Genomic DNA, 21,949 nt, shown 5'->3' with positions numbered 1-21,949 from the left:
CGGCGGCCCCGTCGCGCGCCGCCATTTGGCCGCGCCGCACTCTGATTGGTCAGTGCCGCCGCGCGGGGCGGGACGGCGGGCGCTGATTGGTTGGCGCTGGGGCCCCGCCCCTTTCCCCTCAGGCGGGCGGGCAGCGGCGCCGGGCGAGGCGCGGGCGGGGGATTTGGGGGGATTTCGGGGTTTTTGGGTTTTTTTGGGGGTTTTTGGGGGGTCCCGGCACGCAGCGAGCCCCGCTCGGGTCGGGATGGCGGCGCTGCCTCCGCGAGAGTTCGCGGCGCAGGTGCTGCCCGGCTGCGTGGTGCCCACGGCGCGCCAGGGCCTGGCCCAGCTCTGGCCGCTGCTGCTGCTCTGCCTCGGGGCGCGGCTGCTGCACCGGCTGCGTGAGTGGGGCCGGGCGGGGGGACACCGGGGGGAACCGGGGCTCTGGGCCGGCCGGAGGGCTGGGGGACGTCCGGGAGGCCGGGGGGAACCGGGGGGTCTGGGGAGGCCGGAGGGGTGGGGGCACATCCAGCGGTCCCGGGGGTCTGGGGGGCCACCCGAGGGGCTGGGGGGATCCGAGGCTCTGGGGAGACCGGAGGGATGGGGGTCACCGGGGGTCTGGGGGGTTCCGGGGGTCTGGGGGATTCAGGCGGATCTGGGGGGTCCCGGGTGCTGCAGGGGCCGGGGGTCCGGGAAGGGTCCGGGGCTGGGGGAGCATGCGGGGGGGTTCTGGGGGTCTCGGGGCTTTGGGGGCACAGGGGGGTCTGGGAATTTGGGGGTCTGGGGGCACGCTGGGCGGCTGAGCGGACTGGGGAGTCGGGAGGAGCTGAGGGGGTCAGGGGGAATCCCAGGGGTCCGGTGGGCCCCAGGGTCTGGGGGCGGCCGGCAGAGACCAGAGGGGCTCAGGGGAGTGCGGGGGGCGGGGGGGATTGGGGGCTGTGGGGAGGGGTCCGGGGGTAGCGCTGGGGTTTGGGGGTGAGGGGACACCCGGGGGTTGGGGGCGTTGCCAGTTTTGGGTGGGGGGACACCCGCAGGGTTTCCAGTGAAGGGACCCCCAGGGCTTGGCGGTGTTACCGGGTTTGGGTTCAGGGAACCCCAGGCAGGGTTTGGGGATTTCGGGTGAGGAGACCCCCGGGGTCTGGGGGCATTGCTGGGTTCGGGTGAGGGGACATCCGGGGGTTTGGGGTTCGGGGACCCCCGTGGTTTCGGCTGAGGGGATGCCCGGGGTTTTGCGTGAGGGGATCCCCGGGGTTTGGGGTGTTTTTGGGTTCAGGGACCCCCAGGGTGCGGGGGTGTTACCAGGTTTGGGTGAGAACCAGGGATTTCAGGTTTAGGGACCCCCAGATGTTTTGGGTTTGGGGCCCGCCGGGGTCTGGGGTCGTTGCCGGTTCGGGGGTGCCCCCTGTCCGTGTCTCAGCGCTGCCGCGGGGCGGGAAGCACGCGGGGGCGGCGGCCGGGGGGCTCCTGGCCCCGGTTCGGGGTTCGGGGACCCCCGGTTCGGGGGTGCCCCTGACCGCAGTCCGTGTCTCAGCGCTGCCGCGGGGCGGGAAGGACGCGGGGGCGGTGGCCGGGGGGCTCCTGGCCCCGGTTCGGGGTTCGGGGTTCGGGGACCCCCGGTTCGGGGGTGCCCCTGACCGCAGTCCGTGTCTCAGCGCTGCCGCGGGGCGGGAAGCACGCGGGGGCGGCGGCCGGGGGGCTCCTGGCCCTGCACCATTTCTTCGGGGCTCAGGCGCTCTGGGTGGCCCTGCTGAGCGGGCTCTGCGTGCTCACCCTGCTGCTGAGCCGGGCCCGCGCCCACCGCGGCCTCTGCCTGGCCCTGGCCGCCCTCAGCTACCTGCTCATGGGGTACGGGCGACTGCGAGGGACTGGGAAGGGAACTGGGAGGGACTGGGAGGGACTGGGAGGGGAACTGGGGGTGGTTTGGGGGGGCTGTGCCTGGCCCTGGCTGCTCTCAGCTACCTGCTCATGGGGTACGGGGGCCTGGGAGGGGACTGGGAAAGGGACTGGGGGCACTGGGAGGGACTGGGAGAGGGTCTGGGGGGGCTCTGCCTGGCCCTGGCCGCCCTCAGCTACCTGCTCATGGGGTATGGAGAACTGGGGGGGCACTGGGAGGGGACTGGGGTGGGAGCTGGGGGTGACTGGGGGCACTGGGAGAGGATTTGGGGGTGCTGGGAGAGGGGCTGGGGGCGCTGGGATGGGTTTGGGGGCGCTGGGAGGGTGCTGGAAGCAGCTGGAAGAAGAACTGGGGGGAAGTTGGGAAGAGCTGGGAGTGACTGGGAAGGACTGAGAGCCCTGACTGGGAGGGACTGGGGGCACTGGGATGAACTGGGGGTTGGGCACGTATGTGGCTACTGGGAAGGGGTTTGAGGGCACTGGGAGGGACTGGGGGCACTGGGATGAACTGGTGGTTGGGCACATTGAACTGGGAGTGACTGGGACGGGGTTTGGGGGCACTGGGAGGGGCACGAGGGGCACTGGGATGAACTGGGGGGTTGGGCACGTTGTACTGGGAGTGACTGGAGCCCCCCCCCCAGGGAGCTGCACATGGTGGACACGGTCACGTGGCACAAGATGCGAGGTGAGACCCCTCCCCACCCCAGATCCCCCCCCGACCCCATCCCCCCCCAAGCTTTGGGGATCCCCCTTGATTCTGGGGTCCTGGTGGTGGTGAGGGTGAGACCCCCCTCCTCCCCTCCCCCCATTTGGGACCCCCCCAGTTCCTTCCCCACCCCCTTGGGGATGTGGAGCATGGCCCGATTTTGGGTCCCCCCCCGATTTTGGGGTCTCCTCTAATTTGGGTCACCCCCCATTTCAGGGTTCCCCACATTTTTGGGTTCTCTCTGATTTCAGGGTCCCCCCTGATGTTGAGGTGCCCGGTTTGGGGGTCCCCCCGATGTTGGGTCCCCCCCAATATTTGATCACCCTGATGTTAGTTCCTCCCTGATGTTGGGGTGCCCGATGTTTTTGGGGTCCCCCTGATGTTGGGATCCCCTCTGAGATTGGGGTGCTCGATATTGGGGTCCTCCCCGATGTTGGGGTCCTCCCCGATGTTGGGGTTCCCTCCCAGATGTTGGGTCCCTGCTGATGTTGGGTTCCCCCCGATGTTGAGATCCCCTCTGATGCTGAGGTGCCCGATTTTGGGGTTCCCCCTGATTTTGGGATCATCTCTGATTTTGGGGTCCCCCCAATTTCGGGGTTCTCTCTGATGTGGGGTACCCGATGTTTTTGGGGTCCCCCTGATGTCGGGGTGCCCTGTGACGTTGGAGTGCCCGATGCTGGGGTCCCCGGACTTTGGGATCCCCTCTGATTTTGGGGTCTCGTCTGATGTGGGGGTGCCTGATGTTTTCGGGGTCCCACCGATGTTGGGGTGCCCGGTGTTTTTGGGGTCCCCCCTGATTTCGGGGTCCCCATCGATTTTGGGGTCCCCCGATTTGGGGTTCCCCCCTGATGTTGAGCTGCCCCCTGTTTTTGGGGTTCTCTCTGATGTTGGGTGCCGGGTGTTTTTGGGGTTCCCGCTGACGCTGGGGTGCCCGATGTTGGGGTCCCCCCCGATTTTGGGGTGCCCGATGCTTTTGGGATGCCCGATGTTTTCTGCTCCCCCTGATTCGGGATGCCCAATGTTGGGGTTCCTGATGTTTTTGGGCTCCCCCCTGATGTCGGGGTCCCCCCCTGATGTTGAGGTGCCCGATGTTGGGGGTCTCCCCGATGTTGAGTTCCCCTGATATTGGGGTCCCCCTGATTATGGTTCTCTCCCTGTTTTGGGGTTCCCTCCGATTTTGGTTCTCCTCCGATTTTGGGATCCCCCGATGTTGGGGTCCCCCCGATGTTGGGGTCCCCCCCGATGTTGGGGTCCCCTCTGATTTCCGGGTCCCTCCCGATGTTGGATCCCCCCTGATGCTGGGGTCCCCCCCGATATTGGGGTGCCCGATATTGGGATCCTCCCCGATGTTGGGGTCCCCCCTGATGATGGGGTCTCCCCTGATGTTGAGGTGCCCGATTTGGGGTCCCCCCCGATATTGGAGTCCTCGCTGATGTTGGGGTCCCCCGATGTTGGGGTCCCCCGCAATGTTGGGGTCACCCCCGATGTTGCGGTCCCCCCGATATTGGGGGTCCCCGTTGATGTTGGGGTGCCCGGTTTCGGGGTTCCCCCGCCGATGTGGTGTCCCCGATGCGGTGCGGCAGGGGCGCAGATGGTGGTGGCCATGAAGGCCGTGTGCGGCGGTGACCTGGACCGCCGTGGTGGCCTCTCTTGACGAAAATGGGACGTGGGTGAACGTTTGGCAGGTGCTGGGCTACCTGTGCTCACCTGGCTCCGCGGTGTTCGGGCCCTGGGAGCCCTTCGGCACCTACCTGAGAGCCGTGGAGGGACCGCCCCTGGTACGGGGAAAAAATGGGGGAAAAACGGGGAAAAACGGGGAAAAACGGGGAAATGGGGACTGGGGAAAAACGGGGATTTGGGGAAATGGGAATGGGGTTTGGGGAAAAACGGGGATTTGGGGGGCTTTGGAGGAAATAAGGAGGATTTCAGGGGTTGGGGAAAATGGGATTTGGGAGGAAGAAAAACAGGGATTGGGGGAAAAACAGAGTTTGGCAGGAAAGGGGGATTGCGGGGATTTGGGGGGAAAAATGGAATTTTGGGGGATTTGGGGGAAATGAGGGTTTGGGGAAAATGGGGATTTGGGGGGATGACAGGAATTGGGGGAAACGGGGATTTGGAGGGAAACGGGTTTGGGGAAATGGGAGATTTTGGGGGTTTGGGGAAAAGTGGGATTTGGGGAGAACTGGGGTTTGGGGAAAACAGGAATTGGGGGGAAAAACAGGGATTTGGGGGGAAATGGGGGTTTGGGGGGAAAAGGGGTTTTGGGGGATTTGGGGGAAATGAGGATTTGGGGGATAATAGAGATTTGGGGCAATATGGGGGTTTGGGGGAAATGGGGGGTTTGGGGAAAATGGAGATTTGGGAAATGGGGATTTGAGGGATTTGGGGGAAATGGGGGGTTTGGAGGAAAATGGGAGATTTGGGGGTAAATGAGGAGTTTGGGGGGATTTGGAGAATTTGGGGGGATTTGAGAGGAAAGGAGGGATTTGGGGGAAATGTGGGTTTGGGAGAAAATTGGGATTTGGGGGGAAATAGGGGGTTTGCAGGAAAAATGGGAATTTGGGGGGAAATGGGGGTTGGAGGAGAAAAACAGGTTTGAGGGAATATGGGGATTTGGGGGGTTTGGGGAAAATGGGGATTTGGGGAGGAAAACGGGGATTTGGGGGAAATGGGGATTTGGGGGGGTTTGGGGGGGAAATGGGGGTTTAAGGGAAAATGGGGGATTTGGGGAGTTTGGCTGTGGAAAATGGGGGATTTTGGGGGAATTGAGGGAGTAATGGGGAGTTTGGGGGAGAAATGGAGGTTTAGGGGGGAAAATAGGGCATTGGGGGGAATTGGGGGGTTTGGCGGTAAGTGGGGAGTTTGGGGGTATATGGGGGGCATTTGGGAGAAATGGGGAGTTTGAGGGAAAATGGGGGATTTGGTGGATTTGGGGGAAATGGGGGGTTTGGGGGAAAATGAGGGATTTGGTGGAGAAAAAGGGGGGATTGGGGGGGCTTTGAGGAGCGTTGGGGATTTTGGGGGGCACTAAGGGGGGGTGGGCAGGTTTGGGGGGCACTGAGGGTTTGGGGGGTTGGAGGGGGCAGGGATTGGGGGGGCTGAGAAGGTTTGGGGGGCCTGGGGGTGTTGGGGGTATCAGTGGGGGGTGCTGGCATTGGGGTGTCTGGCTGGGATGGGATTTTGGGGGTTTGGGGATTTCAGGATCTGGGGGTGTCAGTCATGGGGGTTGGGTTTGGGGGGGTTTGGGTGCGTCTGTGGGGCGGTTTCAGGATTTGCAGTGTGGTTTGGGGGTGTCTGTTGGGATGTCCCTGTAGGTTTGGGGGTGTCCATGTGTCTGTCCCTGTGGGTCCGGGGGTGTCCCCGTGGGTTTGGGGGGTGTCAGTGATGGGGGTTGGGTTTGGGGCTGTCCCTGTGTCTGTCCCTGTGTCCGTGTGTCTGTCCGTGTGTCTGTGTGTCCCTGTGTCCGTGTGTCTGTGTGTCTGTCCGTGTGTCCGTGTGTCTGTCCCTGTGTCCGTGTGTCCGTCCGTGTGTCCGTGTGTCCGTCCGTGTGTCTGTGTGTCTGTCCCTGTGTCTGTGTGTCCGTGTGTCTGTCCCTGTGTCCGTGTGTCTGTCCCTGTGTCCGTGTGTCCGTCCGTGACCCCGCTGTCCCCCCAGAGCGCGGCCTGGGCGCGGAAGGGGCTGCGCCAGCCTGGGGCTGTCCCTGTGTCTGTCCCCGTGTCCGTGTGTCCATCCCCGTGTCCGTGTGTCTGTCCCCGTGTCCGTGTGTCCATCCCCATGTCCGTGTGTCCGTCCGTGACCCCGGTGTCCCCCCAGAGCACGGCCTGGGGCTGTCCCTGTGTCTGTCCCCGTGTCCCTGTGTCTGTCCCCGTGTCCGTGTGTCTGTCCCTGTGTCCCTGTGTCCGTGTGTCCATCCCCGTGTCCGTGTGTCCGTCCGTGACCCCGCTGTCCCCCCAGAGCGCGGCCTGGGCGCGGAAGGGGCTGCGCAGCCTGGGGCTGGCCCTGCTCTGCCTCCTGGTCAGCACCTGCCTGGCCCCGTTTCTGTTCTCCAGCCTGCTGCCCCTCTATGGGGCACGGGCCCTGCGCAGGTGGGACCCCGCAGCCCCCCAGAAGACCCCTCAAAATACCCCCAAAAATCCCTCTCCAAATCCCCCTCAAATTCCCCAAATTCCACCAAAATTCCCCAAAATCCTCTGCAAATCCACCTCAAATTCCCCAAATTCCACCAAAATTCCCCAAAATCTTCTCCAACTCCACCTCAAATTCCCCCAAAAGCCCTCTCAAAATCCCCCTCAAATTCCCCAAAAATCCCCCAAAATCCCTCTCAAAATCCCCCCAAAGTCCTTCTCAAATCCCTCCCACAATCCCCCCACAATCTCCCCAAAACCCCCCCTCCCCCAAATCCCCAATCCCCAAAAATCCTCCCCCAAATCCCCCCCCTGCAAAATCCCACCCAAAATCCTCCCCAAATCCCGCCCAAAATCCCCCTAAAGCCCTCCCAAAGTCCTCCCCAAAGTCCACCAAAATATCCCCTAAATCCTTCCCAAAATCCACCCAAATCCCCCCCCCAAATCCCCCCAGACTCTCCCCAGGAACCCTGAAACAACCCAAGGCCCCCCCACATCTTCCTGTGGATCCCCAACCCCCCAGCCCCTAAACGCCCCCAGGGACCCCAAAACCCCTCGGGCCCCCCAGGGACCCCAAAACCCCCGCGCCCCCCTGGGGACCCCAAAACCCTTCCAGGAGTCCCACAAACCCCTCAGGGACCCCAAAACCCCTCGGGACCCCCCAAAATCCCCTCTGGGGACCCCAAAACCCTTCCAGGACCCCCAAACCCCAATGATCCCCAACCTCAACCAAGGGCCCCAAAAACCTCTGGGGGGGGCCCTAAATCCCCTCCCAGGAGCCCCAAAATCCCTCAGGGCCCCCCAACCACAGTGGGAACTCCTGAAGGTCCCATGGGGGACCCCAAAGCCTCCCCAGGGACCCCCAAAATCCCCCAGGGACCCCCCAGCCCCCCCTCACTGGTGTCTCTGTTCCCCCGGTGCTGCCCAGGAGCGTCTTGGCCAGGTGAGGAGATTGGGGGGTTTGGGGGGATTTTGGGGGGCCTGGGGGGGTTTAGGGGGTCCCAGGGGGGTTTGGGGGGATTTTGGGGGGTTTAGGGGGTCCCAGGGGAATTTGGGGGGGAGCAAGAAGGGTTTGGGGGGAGGAAGAAGGGTTTGGGGGGGGCAGGAGGGATTTGGGGTGGGAATGGGACAGGAATGGGGCATTTAGGGCTTGGGGGGAGGTTGGAGGGTCCTGGGGGATTTGGGGGAGCCTGAGGGGATTTGGGGGGTCCCTGGGAGGGTGTGGGGACAGGGAGGGGAGGCACTGGGGGACAGGGATGGGGGGATGTTGAGGGGACGTGAGATGGGGGTGGCACCCTAATGTGTGTGTGTCCCCAAACCCCCCCTGTGGCTCCCAACCCCCCCATCCCCTAAACCCCATTCCCCCCCCACACCCCCTCCATGTCACCCCCGAATCCCCCAAAACTCCCTCCTGTTCCCCCAAATCCCCCCAACTGCTCCGTGTCCCCCCCAAAACCTTCAATTTCCCCCACGATCCCCAATATCCACCCCAAATCCCCCTAAATCCCACATTTCCCTCCAACACCCCACCACGTCCCCAAAAACTCCCCGTGTCCCCCCAAATCCCCTCCAAACCCTGAACTCCCCCAAATCCCCTCAAACTCCCCCAAATCCCCCCCCCAAACCCCCCAAACCCTGAACTCCCCCATTTTTCTCCAAACCCCCCAAACCCTCCCATGTCCCCCCAAACCCCAAACTCCCCTGAATCCCCCCAAACCCTGAACTCCATTTTCCCCTAAACCCCAAACTCCCCTAAATCCCCAAAATCTCCCCCAAACCCCAAACTCCCCTAAACCCCCTAACCCTGAACTCCCCCCCAAAACCCCTCCAAACCCTAAACTGCCCCGATCCCCACCCCCAAATCTCAAACTCCCCAAACCCCCAACTTCCTCATTTGCCCCCAAACCCCCATGTCCCCCCCCAAACTCCCCAACCCCCCCCCCCCAAACGCCTGACCCCCCCCACCCCCCCCAAACTCCCCGCCCCACCAAACCCCAAATCCCGTGGCCCCTGTCCCCTGTCCCCCCCCCCCCAAACCCCCCGTCCCCCCTGTCCCCCCAACCCCCACGTCCCCCTGTCCCCTGTCCCCAGGTGGCTCGGCCCCGGGGCGCGCTCGTTCCACTTCAGCAATTACTTCGTGGCCTTCCTGTCCGAGGCCACGGCCACGGTGATCGGGCGGTGCGTAGAAGCACCTGCACTGGTGAGGGACAGGGACAGCACTGTGACACTGTGTGTGTGACACTGAGTGTGTGACACTGTGTGTGTGACACTGTGTGTGTGACACTGACCCCTGTGTGACACTGTTGTGACACTGTGTGTGTGACACTGCGACCGCCCGTGTACGACACCTGCACTGTGTGTGGACAGGGACACCTTGACACCTGTGTGTGATACTGAGTGTGTGACACTGTGTGTGTGACACTGAGTGTGTGACACTGTGTGTGTGACACTGTGTGTGTGACACTGAGTGTGTGACACAGTGTGACACTGCGTGTATGACACTGTGTGTGTGACACTGTGTGACACTGAGTGTGTGACACTGTGTGACACTGTGTGTGTGACACTGTGTGTGTGACACTGACTGTGTGTGACACTGTGTGTGTGATACTGTGTGTGTGACACTGTGTGTGTGACACTGTGTGTGTGACACTGACCCCTGTGTGTGACACTGTGTGTGTGACACTGTGTGACACTGAGTGTGTGACACTGTGTGATACTGTGTGTGTGACACTGTGTGTGTGACACTGAGTGTGTGTGACACTGAGTGTGTGACACTGTGTGATACTGTGTGTGTGACACTGTGTGTGTGACACTGAGTGTGTGACACTGACCCTGTGTGTGACACTGAGTGTGTGACACTGACCCCTGTGTGTGACACTGCACAGCGAGCGCCACGAGCACCTGCACTGGTGAGGGACAGGGACAGCACTGTGACACTGTGTGTGTGACACTGTGTGACACTGTGTGTGTGACACTGCACAGCGAGCGCCACGAGCACCTGCACTGGTGAGGGACAGGGACAGCACTGTGTGTGACCCTGACACTGACCTCTGTGTGTGTGACACGGATCCTGTGTGTGACACTGATCCGTGACACTGACCTGTGTGACACTGACCTGTGACCCCCCCGTGTCACACTGTCCCTGTGTGTCACACTGTCCCCTGTGTGTCCCCAGGGACCTGGCAGTGTCATGGCCCCTGTGGGTGGAGCTGTGTCACACTGTCCCTGTGTGTCACACTGTCCCTGTGTGTCACACTGTCTCTGCTGTGCCTGTGTGTCCCCTGTCCCCAGGGACCTGGCGGTGTCACACTGTCCCTGTGTCACACTGTCCCTGTGTGTCACACTGTCCCTGTTGTCCCCTGTGTGTCCCCAGGGACCTGGCGGTGTCACGGCCCCTGCGTGGAGCTGTGTCACACTGTCCCTGTGTCACACTGCCCCTGTGTGTCACACTGTCCCTGTGTGTCATGCTGTCCCTGTGTGTCCCCTGTGTCCCAGGGACCTGGTGGTGTCACACTGTCCCTGTGTGTCACACTGTCCCCTGTGTGTGTGTCCCCTGTGTCCCCAGGGACCTGGCGGTGTCGCGGCCGCTGCGGGTGGAGCTGTGTCACACTGTCCCTGTGTGTCACACTGCCCCTGTGCCTGTGTGTCCCCTGTATCACACTGTCCCCTGTGTGTCCCCTGTGTCCCCAGGGACCTGGCGGTGTCGCGGCCGCTGCGGGTGGAGCTGCCGCGCTCCATGGCCGAGGTGGTGACGAACTGGAACCTGCCCATGTCCCGCTGGCTGCACACCTGTGAGCGCCGGGGCACTGGGATCAAACTGGGGCTGCCTTGGGGACACTGGGAGGGGCACTGGGTGGCACCGGGGGGCCCTGGGGCCTGTGTTGGTGTACCTGGTGTCACTGGTGTTACTGGTGTCACCGGTGTGCCATACTGGTGTAACTGGTGTCCCATACTGGTGTCACTGGTGTTACTGGTGTCACTGGTGTCACTGGTGTCCCACATTGGTGTCACTGGTGTCACTGGTGTGACAGTGGTGTCACTGGTGTCACTGGTGTCCCATACTGGTGTAATTGGTGTCACTGGTGTCACTGGTGTTACTGGTGTCACCGGTGTGCCATACTGGTGTAACTGGTGTCACTGGTGTCACTGGTGTCACTGGTGTCACTGGTGTCCCACACTGGTGTCACTGGTGTCACTGGTGTGCCATACTGGTGTCACTGGTGTGCCATACTGGTGTCCCTGGTGTCCCGGTGTCACTGGTGTTCCACACTGGTGTCACTGGTGCACCGGTTAGTGTCACTGGTGTGCTGGGCACCCTCACTGATGCAAGGTGCCCTGCTGCACGTGAGACACCCCAAAAACACCCAAAACCACCCCAAAATACCCTAGAAACCACCCCAAAACCACCCCAGGGCCCTGCTGCATGTGAGACACCCCAAAACCACCCAAACCCACCCCAAAATACCCTAAAAACATCCCCAGAAACACCCTGAACAACCCTAGCACTCTGCTGCACCTGAGGGACCAAAAATACCCCAAAATTCCCCAAAAGCACCCCCAGAATACCCCAAAAGCACCCCCAGAATACCCTAAAACCACCCCAGCACTCTGCTGCAGGTGAGGGACCAAAAACACCCCAAAATCCCCCAAAAGCACCCCCAGAATACCCCAAAAGCACCCCCAGAATACCCTAAAACCACCCCAGCACTCTGCTGCAGGTGAGGGACCAAAACCACCCCAAAATTCCCCAAAAGCACCCCCAAAATACCCCAAAAGCACCCCCAGAATACCCCAAAACCACCCCAGCGCCCTGCTGCACGTGAGGGACCCCAAAACCCCCGCGCCACACCCAGGGCACCCCAAACCCCAGCAGTGCCCCCTGCATGTGAGACCCCCAGGACCCCCAGCCCCTCATCCCAACTCCCCCCTGGGGACCCCAGAACCCCCCGGGACTCCTTGAAACCCCAAAACTCTGTGACACCCCCAAAAACCCCCCGGACCTCCCCAAAAGTCTCCTGGACTTCCCCCAAACTGCCCTGGACTCCCCAAAAAAACCCCTGGACCCCTGAATCTAGCAAGGACCCCCACAAAAGACCCCCCAAAATGCCTCATAGACCCCACAAAAGCCCCTTGGACCCCCCAAAAAGCCCCCTGGACCCCCAAAAGTCTCCTGGACTTCCCCCAACCCCCCCTGGACTCTCCAGAAAGCCCCTTGGACCCCCCCAAAGCCCCCCCTGGAACCCCCCAAAGCTCTCTGGACCTCCCCTCAATCCAGCAGGGACCCCCCCAAAAGCCTCCTGGACCCCCCCAAAGACCCCCAGACCCCCCAAAAGCCCCCTGGACCCTTCCCAAAGCCCCCTGGACTTCCCCCAAAGCCCCCCCAGACCACCCCTAAGCGTCCTGGGCCCCCCAAAGTCCCCCCGGACCCCGTAAAGTCCCCCCCTGGACCCCCCAATGCCCCCCAGACCCCCCAAAATGCCTCACAGACCCCCCCAAAGCCCCTCAGACCCCCCAAAATGCCTCATAGACCCCACAAAAGCTCCCCCAGACCCCCCAAAAGCCCCCTGGAACCCCCCATAGCCCCTCAGACCCCCCAAAAGCACCTTGGACCCTCCCCAAAGCCCCCTGGACTTCCCCCAAAGCCCCCCTGAGCACCCCTAAGCGTCCTGGGCCCCCCAAAGTCCCCCTGGACCCCCTAAAGTCCCCCCCAGACCTCCCAAAGCCCCCAGACCCCCCAAAATGCCTCACAGACCCCACAAAAGCCCGCCAGACCCCCCAAAAGACCCCTGGACCCCCCCAGAGCCCCTCAGACCCCCCAAAATGCCTCATAGACCCCCCAAAAGCACCCCCAGACCCCCCAAAAGACCCTTGGACTTCCCCCAAAGCCCCCCCAAGCGCCCCTAAGCGTCCTGGGCCCCCCAAAGTCCCCCTGGACCCCCTAAAGTCCCCCCCTGGACCCCCCGAAGCCCCCAGACGCGCTGTGTCCCCCCCTGGCAGGGCCTCAGTTTCCACCTGGCCGCGGTGCTGCTCTCCCTGGGCCTCATCACCTACGCCGAGCACGGTGAGCGCTGGCCCTTTAAGGGGCGGGGCCAGGGCTGGGAGGGGCTTTAAATGTGGGTGTGGCCTAAAGGTGGGTGGGGCTGAGGATGTGGGTGGGGCAGCAATGCTGTGATTGAGGTAAGGTGTGGGCGGGGCCTGAGCAGAGTGGGTGGGGCCAGGAATGAGTGGGGCTTATGAATGTGGGTGGGGCCTCTGCTGTGGGTGGAGCCTGTTGGTGCTGGGTGGGGCTGAGATGGGTGGAGCCTGCAGTGATAGGCGGGGCTATGAGGGTGTGGGTGGAGCTTGTAATGATGGGTGGGGCTAAAAGAGTGGGTGGAGCCTGCAGTGATGGGTGGGGCTATGAGTGTGGGGTGGAGCCTGCCATGAGTGGAGCTAAAAGTGGGCGGAGCTTGCAGTGATGGGTGTGGCTATGGGGTGTGCGTGTGGCCTGCACTGGTGGGCAGGGCTATGGGGTGTGGGAGGGACCTGCAGAGATGGGTGGGGCTATGAGGATGTGGGTGGAGCCTGGAGCAATGGGCAGGGCTGTGAAGGTGTGGGTAGTGATGGGCGGGGCTATGATGGGGTGGGTGGAGCCTGCAGTGATGGGCGGTGCTATAAGGGGTGGGTGGAGCCTGCAGTGATGGGCGGGGCTCTGAGGGTGTGGGTGGTGATGGGCAGGGCTATGAAGGGGCGTGGCCTGCAGTGATGGGCGGGGCTATGAAGGGGTGTGGCCTGCATTAGTGAGCAGGGCTGTGAGGGGCTGGGTGGTGATGGGCGGGGCTATGAATGGGTGTGGCCTGCAGTGATGGGCGGAGCTATGAAGGGATGTGGTCTGCATTGGTGGGTGGGGCTGTGAGGGTGTGGGCGGTGATGGGCGGGGCTATGATGGGTCCAGCCTGCAGTGATGGGTGGAGGTATGAGGGTGTGGTCTGCATTGGTGGGTGGGGCTGTGAGGGTGTGGGGGTGATGGGGGGGCATGATGGGTGTGGCTGGTGTGGGTGGAGGTAGAGGTGTGATGTGGCGGGCTTGAGGGTGTGGGCGGTGATGGGTGGGGCTATGATGGGGTCCAGCCTGCAGTGATGGGCGGGGCTCTGAGGGTGATGGGCGGGGCTATGAAGGGGTGCAGTCTGCAGTGGGCGTGTCCCGCGCTGACCCCGCCCTCCCCACAGCCCTGAGGCAGCGCCTGGCCGCCATCTTTGACGCCTGCGTGCTGTCCAAGCGCTGCCCCCCGCGCTGCAGCCACCGCCACAAGGACGTGAGAGCAGAGACTCCGGGGCCTGGGGGGGCTCTGGGGGTGATAACGGGGGCAGGATGGGCGTTTGGGGACCCCTGGGTGGGGCACAGGGGGAGGGCAGAGGGTCTGGGGGGCTCTGAGGGGGTTTGGGGAAGGCTGGGGGGCTCTGGGCTCCTGCAGGCACTCGGGGGGGGATTTGGGGGGTCCTTGGGGGTCTCTGAGGGGTTTGGGGTCCCACAGATGCTGTGGGTGGAGGCTCTGAACACGGGGGGTTTGGAGGGTCTTTGGGGTCCCACAGACGCTGTGGGTGTGGGAGGTGAACATGAGGGATTTGGGGGGTCCCTGAGGATATTTTTGGGTCCCACAGACGCTGTGGGTGTGGGAGTTGAACACGGAGGGTTTAGGGGGTCCCTGCAGGATTATGGGGGTCCCTGACGATATTTTTGGGGTCCCCACAGACACTGTGGGTGCGGGCTCTGAACGGGGCCCTGGGTGCCCTGGCCCTGTTCCACCTGTCCTACCTGGGCGCCCTGTTCGATGTGGAGGCCGAGGACGCCGTGGAGGAGCAGGTGGGACCCCCGAGCCCCCCGAGGTCCGGGGTCGCCCCCATCATCGGGAGCACCCTGACGCCCTCCCGCCCCCTCAGGGCTACGGCATGGCCTACACCGTGCGCAAGTGGTCCGAGCTGAACTGGGCCAGCCACTGGGTGACGCTGGGCTGCTGGGTGCTGGCGCGGCTGCTGCGCTGAGCCCTGCGAGGCCACTGGGAGCCACCGGGGCAACTGGGAGCGCCTGGGAGGACCGGGCACCACAGAGAGCGCGGCCGCTCCGCCCCTCCGGAAGCGCCTCTCGATGGTCCCAACTTCCGCTCCGGGGGGTTTCCCGCCCTTTCTCGGGCGGAAGTGGCGCCGCGCGGCCGCTCTGGGACCAATAAAGCCTCGCCTCGATGGTTCCTGTCAATCATTCCCGTGCGGCCAATGGGAGCGCGAAGGGCGGTGCCAAACGGCGCATGCGCGGACGCGTTCCGGGGGTGGCGCCCCCTGGCGATGGCGCGGAGCCAAGGTTTGACCAAAATCCTCTTAATTCACCTCAAAAGCGCGCGGGGGGCCCTATGGCCCCTATAGGGACCTGGGGGTCCACCTATGGGGAGCAGGAGTGTCATGAGCCCTTGTAGGGGAGGTCCATTGGCCCCTATAGGGACTGGGGGGAGGGTCCATATGGCCCCTATAGGGACTGGGGAGGGTCCATATGGCCCCTATAGGGACTGGGGGGAGGGTCCATATGGCCCCTATAGGGACTGGGGGGGGGTCCATATGGCCCCTATAGGGACTGGGGGGAGGGTCCATATGGCCCCTATAGGGACTGGGAGGTGGTCAGGTCCATATGGCCCCTGTAGGGACTGGGGAGGGTCCATATGGCCCTATAGGGACTGGGGAGGGTCCATATGGCCCCTATAGGGACTGGGGAGGGTCCATATGGCCCCTATAGGGACTGGGGAGGGTCCATATGGCCCCTATAGGGACTGGGGAGGGTCCATATGGCCCTATAGGGACTGGGGAGGGTCCCTATGGCACCTATAGGGACTGGGGGGAGCTGTCCCTATAGCCCCCAGAGGGGAGGGTCCATATGGCAGCTGTAGGGACTGAGGGGTCCCGGGGGGGGCACAGGGCTCTACAGAGGGTCCATGTGGATCCTATAGCGCCCCACAGGGCCCCAGGCACCCTCTATAGGGCCCGGGGTCGCTCTATAGGGCCCGGGGTCGCTCGGAGCCGTCAGGTGCCCTTGGCCTTGCTGGGAGACCTGCAAGAGAGAGAGACCCTGAGCGGCCCCATGGATCCTGCGGGGCCCGGGCAGTGCAGAGGGCGCTGGGAGAGCTCTGGGGGTCCCCTGTGGCCCTGGGGCCGCCCCCCGTGGGTCCCATACAGTCCCCAGGGCTGCCAGGCCGTGTTAGTGTGTTAGTGCCCCCCCGGCACGCGCTTTAACCAAATCTGCCTTTATTAGCCCCAAAGCTCGTTAAAAACGCGCCCGGCCCCTCCCCCCTACAAAATCTGTACAGCCGGCCCCTCCCCCACCGGCCGGGGGGCGGGGTGGGGGGCGGGGCTTCCCACAGAGGGGGCGGGGTCCCAATCAGCCCCTCATTAACCCTTCATTAACCCCCTGAGACCTCGTTAACCTCTGACTTCATTAACGCCTGATCTCATTAACCCTGCTGACCTCATGAACCCAGAACTCCTTCATTAACCTCATTAACCTCTGACCTCATTAACCCTGCTGACCTCATTACCTCTGATCTCATTAACCTATGACCTTGTTAACCTTGCTGACTTCATTGACCCTGATGACCTCATTACCCCAGAGCTCCTTCATTAACCTCATTAACCCCACTGACCTCATTAACCTATGACCTTGTTAACCCTGCTGACCTCATTAACCTCATTAATTGCTCACCTCATTAACCCTGCTGACCTCGTTAACCTCTGACCTCATTAATCTCCACCTCGGCATCCCCCAGCACCCAATGAGCCTTAATGATCCCCCACCAATTAATGAGCATTAACAAGCTCCCCACCCCCTAACGAGCCTCTGCAGGTCCCTAATGAGCCCTAATGAGCTGTAACGAGTCCCCACTACCCAAACGAGGCCAAGATCGGGGTCCCCCCCTGCTGACCCTGGGGACCCCCAAACTCCTCCACCGTCCTAATGAGCCCAATGAGCCTAACGAGCTCTAATGAGCCCTAACGAGCTCTAATGAGGCCTAACGAGCTCTAATGAGCCCTAATGAGCTCTAATGAGCCCTAACGAGCTCTAATGAGCCTAATGAGCTCTAATGAGGCCCTGCCACCTGCTGACCCCACACCTGGGTCCCCTCACCTGCTGACCCCTGGGGAACCCCAAGCTCCTCTGCCACACTAACAAGCCCTAATGAGCTAACGAGTCCTAATGAGCTCTAATGAGCCCTAACGAGCTCTAATGAGCCTAATAAGCTCTAATGAGGTCCTGCTACTTGCTGACCCCACAGCTGCTGCTCCTCATCTGCTGACCCCTGGGGACTCCCAAACTCCTCCCCCATACTAATGAGCCCAACGAGCCTTAATGAGCCCTAATGAGCTCTAATGAGCCTTAATGAGCTCTAATGAGCCCTAATGAGGTCCTGCCACCTTCTGCCCCTCACCTGCTGACCCCTGGGGACTCCCCAGCTCCTCCACCATCCTAATGAGCCCTAATGGGCTCTGATGAGATCCTGCCACCTGCTGCCCCTCACCTGCTCACCCCTCACCTGGGCACCCTCACCTGCTCACCCCTCACCTGGGCACCGTCACCTGCTGCCCCTGAGCTGCCACCCCGCCCCGCCCCGCTCGTGGCCCCGTCCATCCCGTCCCTCCCGCCCTCCCCGTGTCCCGTGTCCCTCCCTAGGGCCCCACTGACTTGCCGGGGTCCTGCCCGCGGGTGCCGGCCTGGCTGCGGGGCCGCCCGTAGAGCACGACGGCGGCGAGCACCATGGCGGTGCCGGCCAGGAAGAGCGCAGCGGCGGCGGAAGCCAACAGGTGCGCCGAGGCGGCCGTGGAGGCCAGGATGGAGAGCGCCGTGGCGAAGCCCTTGAGGATGTTGTCGGCGTAGCGCACCACCACGGCCACCAGCAGCCCCCGGCCGCCTGGTTCACCACCACGGCCCACACGGGCGCCGTTGTAGCCGTAGAAGAAGCGGCGCGGCCACGGCGGGGCCCTCGGCGGCCAGCATGGCGCCCAGCCCCACGGCGTGCCCACGGCGCCCAGCTGCACGTTGCGCAGCCAGATGGAGCCGCCCGGCGCTTCAGCAGCCGCTTCGAAGTAGACGCCCGGCGGCCGAGGACAGGCAGGAGGCGGCCCACGGCCGCCAGCCCCACGGCGTAGCTCTCGCGGGCGGCGCCTCGGGGCCCGCGGACGGCGGCAGCGCCCCGCGGCCGGCACGGCCCGAGCCTGCTCGGCCTGCACCAGCGCCACCCCCGCGAAGAGCAGCGCCAGCGACAGCCACTGCAGCCGCGACAGCGCCGTGCCCAGCAGCAGCACCGAGAACAGCGCCGTGGTCAGGATCTTCAGCTGGTACGTCACCTGCGGGGACAGGGACAGCAAGGGGGACAGTCAGCTGAGGACAGGGCCAGGGACAGGATCTTCAGCTGGTATGTCACCTGCGGGGACAGGGACAGGGACAGCTAGGGACAGGGACAGTCACTGGGGACAGGGACATGGGATAGGGACAGTCACTGGGGACAGGGACAGGATATTCAGCTGGTACGTCACCTGTGGGGACAGCAAGGGGGACAAGGGTTACCTAGGGACAAGGACAGTGGGACAGTCAGCTGGGGACAGGGGGACAGGGATAGGATCTTCAGCTGGTAGGTCGCCTGCAGGGACAGGGACAGGGTCATCTAGGGTCAGGGACAGTCACTGGGGACAGGGACATAGCAACAGGGACAGTCACTGAGAACAGTCACTGGGGACAGGGACATGGGGACAGGGACAGCCTCTTCAGCTGGTACGTCACCTGCGGGGACAGCAGGGACAGGGACAGGGTCAGCTGGGGACAGGGACGGGGGCACAGTCACCTGGGGACAGGATCACCTGCAGGACAGGGGACAGGGGTGGGAACAGGGACACGGCACAGGGACACAGACACTGTCACCAGCAGGGACATCAGGGACAAAGGCCCTGGACACTGACACAGGGACAGGGGACAGGGACACCGTGGCTGTCACAGGGACACCGTGAATGTCACAGGGACATGGGCACAGGGACACTGTGACTGTCACAGGTACATCGGCACAAGGACACTATGACTGTCACAAGGACAGCGACACGGTGACAGTCCCCAAGCTCATCACCTTCCCCTGTGTGCCATCTGTCCTCGTGTGCCAGCTGTCCCCATGTGCCACCTCCCCCCGTGTGCCACCTCCTCCCATGTGCCACCTCCCCGCGTGTGCCACCTCCCCGCGTGTCCCTGTCCCCGTGTGGCACCTGGAAGGTGGCGGCGGGCAGGTTGGAGATGGCCACGTACTGCAGGTTGTTCTGCAGGGTGTAGATGAGGGAGGGGACAGCCAGGCGCAGCGTGTCCCCAAACTGTCCCACCACGGCCTCGTGCAGCGTCACCGCCGTCTGCCGGACGCTGCCTGGGGGGACAGGGCTCAGGGACAGGGACACGGACACGGCCACTCCATCCCTGTCACCCCCCCGTGAGCCTCCCGCGTCCCCTCATGTCCCCCAGGTCTCTGCCACTTTTCACCTGCATCCCTCCAATGTCCCCAGTGTTCTCACTGTGTGACCCCTGCCAAGTCCCCTCCTGGTCCCTCGTGTCCCCTTTGTGTCCTCACCGCCCACCCTGTGCTCAACTCAGTGTCCTCAATGTCCCCAGTGTCCCTGCTGTCCCCAGTGTCCCCAATGTCCCCTCTGACCCTGGTGCTGGATGAGCAGCAGCAGCAGGCACAGCCCCCAATGTCCCCAATGTCCCCATGTCCCCAGTGTCTCACCCCGGTGCTGGATGAGCAGCAGCAGCAGGCACAGCCCCAATGTCCCCAATGTCCCCAATGTCCCCGTGTCCCCATGTCCCCAATGTCCCCAATGTCCCCAGTGTCTCACCCCGTGCTGAGCAGCAGCAGCAGGCACAGCCCCAATGTCCCCATGTCCCCAGTGTCTCACCCCGGTGCTGGATGAGCAGCAGCAGCAGGTATTGTCCTGTTGTCTTAAAATGCTGCAGGTCCCACCCCGGTGCTGGATGAGCAGCAGCAGCAGGCACAGCCCCAATGTCCCCAATGTCCCCAATGTCCCCATGTCCCCAGTGTCTCACCCCGGTGCTGGATGAGCAGCAGCAGCAGGCACAGCCCCAATGTCCCCAATGTCCCCATGTCCCCCCCGTGCTGATACCGCCACACCCCCAATGTCCCCAATGTCCCCGTGTCCCATGTCCCCATGTCCCAATGCCCCAGTGTCTGGATGAGCAGCAGCAGCAGGCACAGCCCCAATGTCCCCATGTCCCCATGTCCCCAGTGTCTCACCCCGGTGCTGGATGAGCAGCAGCAGCAGGCACAGCCCCAATGTCCCCAATGTCCCCAGTGTCCCCAATGTCCCCATGTCCCCAGTGTCTCCCTACCCCGTGCTGGATGAGCAGCAGCAGCAGGCCCAGCCCCTGTCCCCCAATGTCCCCAATGTCCCCAGTGTCCCCATGTCCCCAGTGTCCTCACCCCGGTGCTGGATGAGCAGCAGCAGCAGGCACAGCCCCAATGTCCCCAATGTCCCCATGTCCCCAGTGTCTCACCCCGGTGCTGGATGAGCAGCAGCAGCAGGCACAGCCCCAATGTCCCCAATGTCCCCATGTCCCCAGTGTCTCACCCCGGTGCTGGATGAGCAGCAGCAGCAGGCAGGCGCTGCCCTTCATGGCCTCGGCCATCACCACGGCCGTGGTGGGCAGGAACCTCTCCCCGGGCAGGGTGCGCACGTAGCGGATGCTGAGCACCAGCGACGCGTTCTGCAGCACCAGCACGCCCAGGCTGGCGTACTTCACCTTCCGGGACACTGCAGCGGGGACAGGGACGGGTCACCGGGGGCCGGGGACACCGGGCTGAGCCCCCTGAGCCCCCTGAGCCCCAGTGTCACCCCGGGTGTGACCCCCAGCACGGCCAGGCTGGCGTACTTCACCCGCTGGGACACTGCGGGGGGACACTGGGGGTCACTGAGTGGGGGGACACCGGGCAGAGCCCCAGCAGGGCCCCCCAGGCACGGCCCTGGCACCCCGGGTTGGGAACTCCCCCCGCCGGGACACCGGGGGGCACCGGGGGTTCCCCCCCCCCCCACAGCCCCCAGATCTGCCCCAAAGCCGCGCCCGCCCGCGGCCCCTCTGCCAGGGCTGCCCCAAAGCCCCCCAAACCGCCCCCAGCCCCCCAGCGCACCCCCAAACCCCCAAACCGCCCCCAGCCCCCCAGCGCACCCCCAAACCCCCCAGCGCACCCCCAAACCCCCCAAACCGCCCCCAGCCCCCCAGCGCCCCCCAAACCCCCCAGAACACCCCCAAACCCCCCAGATCCCCGGGACCCCCAGAACCGCCCCCAGCCCCCCAGATCCCCGGGCCCCCACAACACCCCCAGCCCCTTTCACCCCCCCAGATCCCCAGGACCCCCGAAACAGCCCCCGGCCCCCCTCATCCCCCAGCCCTCCCTGATCCCCCGGACCCCCCAGAACCGCCCCCAGCCCCCACGGACGCCCCCGAAACTTGCCCGATCCCTCCCCGCCCCCCGGATCTCCCAGACCTCCCAGATCCCTCGGACCCCCATGGGCGCCCCCCGCCCCCGGCTCTGCCCCATCCCCCCGCTCATCGGACCCCCAGATCCCCGGGACCCCCGATCCCCGCCCCAGATCCCCCGCCCCCTGCCCTGCCCCCATCCCCCCGGCCCCCTCACCCCGCAGCCCCCCCAGCGCCCCCAGCCGGATCCCCGGCCCCGCAGCCCCCCCGGCCCTGTCCGGTCCCGCTGCCCCCGGCCGCCCCCCGGCCGTGCCCCCTCACCCGTCGCGGGCCCCGCGGAGTCTCCGGAGCTTCCCCCGTCCGCCGCCCCCGGGGCCGCCATGGTGGCACCTGCTCAGCACTTCCGCTTCCGGCCACGACGCGGCCCCGCCCACCGATGGGGAGCGGCTCCGCCCCTAGAGGGCCTGACCAATCCCCGGGCACTTTCGCGCGACGCCCCGCCCCCTCAGCCAGTCTAACCAATCAGCGCTCGCCTCGCGCGCTTCCCGCCGCTGCCTCGCGCTATTCCTGCCCCTCTCCCTGTAAGCCACACCTCCTTCGCCCACAGGCCAATCGCCGCTCTCCTCGCCTCTCACACCCCCCCTTAGGCCCCGCCCAGCACTCGCACCACCTCCTCCCTCTCCAAACCCACCAATCCCCGCCAGCCTCCCTCACGCCTCGCCCAATCAGCGCCGGCCGGCGGCAGTCTCGCAGCCAATTGGCGGCGGCG

At 64.1% G+C, this 21,949-nt stretch overlaps 2 protein-coding genes across 2 annotated transcripts; one reads left to right on the top strand and one right to left on the bottom strand.

The window, feature by feature from the left end:
• Nucleotides 1–189: 189 nt before the first annotated feature.
• Nucleotides 190–14,916, top strand: PORCN (porcupine O-acyltransferase). The gene is given in 14 exon segments (XM_030970262.1): nt 190–380; nt 1,632–1,824; nt 2,514–2,557; nt 4,162–4,258; nt 4,260–4,356; nt 6,533–6,663; nt 7,631–7,645; nt 8,794–8,937; nt 10,393–10,724; nt 11,457–11,521; nt 12,700–12,763; nt 13,911–13,996; nt 14,434–14,544; nt 14,622–14,916. Coding segments are annotated over 14 exon segments (1,617 nt in total). The 5' UTR covers nt 190–244; the 3' UTR covers nt 14,724–14,916.
• Nucleotides 14,917–15,265: 349 nt separating this feature from the next.
• SLC35A2 (solute carrier family 35 member A2) lies at nt 15,266–21,603 on the bottom strand. The gene is given in 11 exon segments (XM_030970270.1): nt 15,266–15,774; nt 17,401–17,614; nt 17,617–17,650; nt 17,652–17,679; nt 17,681–17,729; nt 17,732–17,814; nt 17,816–17,909; nt 17,912–18,062; nt 18,966–19,117; nt 20,334–20,516; nt 21,502–21,603. Coding segments are annotated over 11 exon segments (1,077 nt in total). The 5' UTR covers nt 21,563–21,603; the 3' UTR covers nt 15,266–15,746.
• Between the last annotated feature and the right edge of the window lie 346 nt (nt 21,604–21,949).

Source organism: Camarhynchus parvulus, unplaced genomic scaffold (assembly GCF_901933205.1).
Source record: "Camarhynchus parvulus unplaced genomic scaffold, STF_HiC, whole genome shotgun sequence".
Lineage (NCBI taxonomy): Eukaryota > Metazoa > Chordata > Aves > Passeriformes > Thraupidae > Camarhynchus > Camarhynchus parvulus.
The sequence above is the reverse complement of the archived record's forward strand: the minus strand, read 5'-3'. Positions and strand labels throughout refer to the sequence as shown.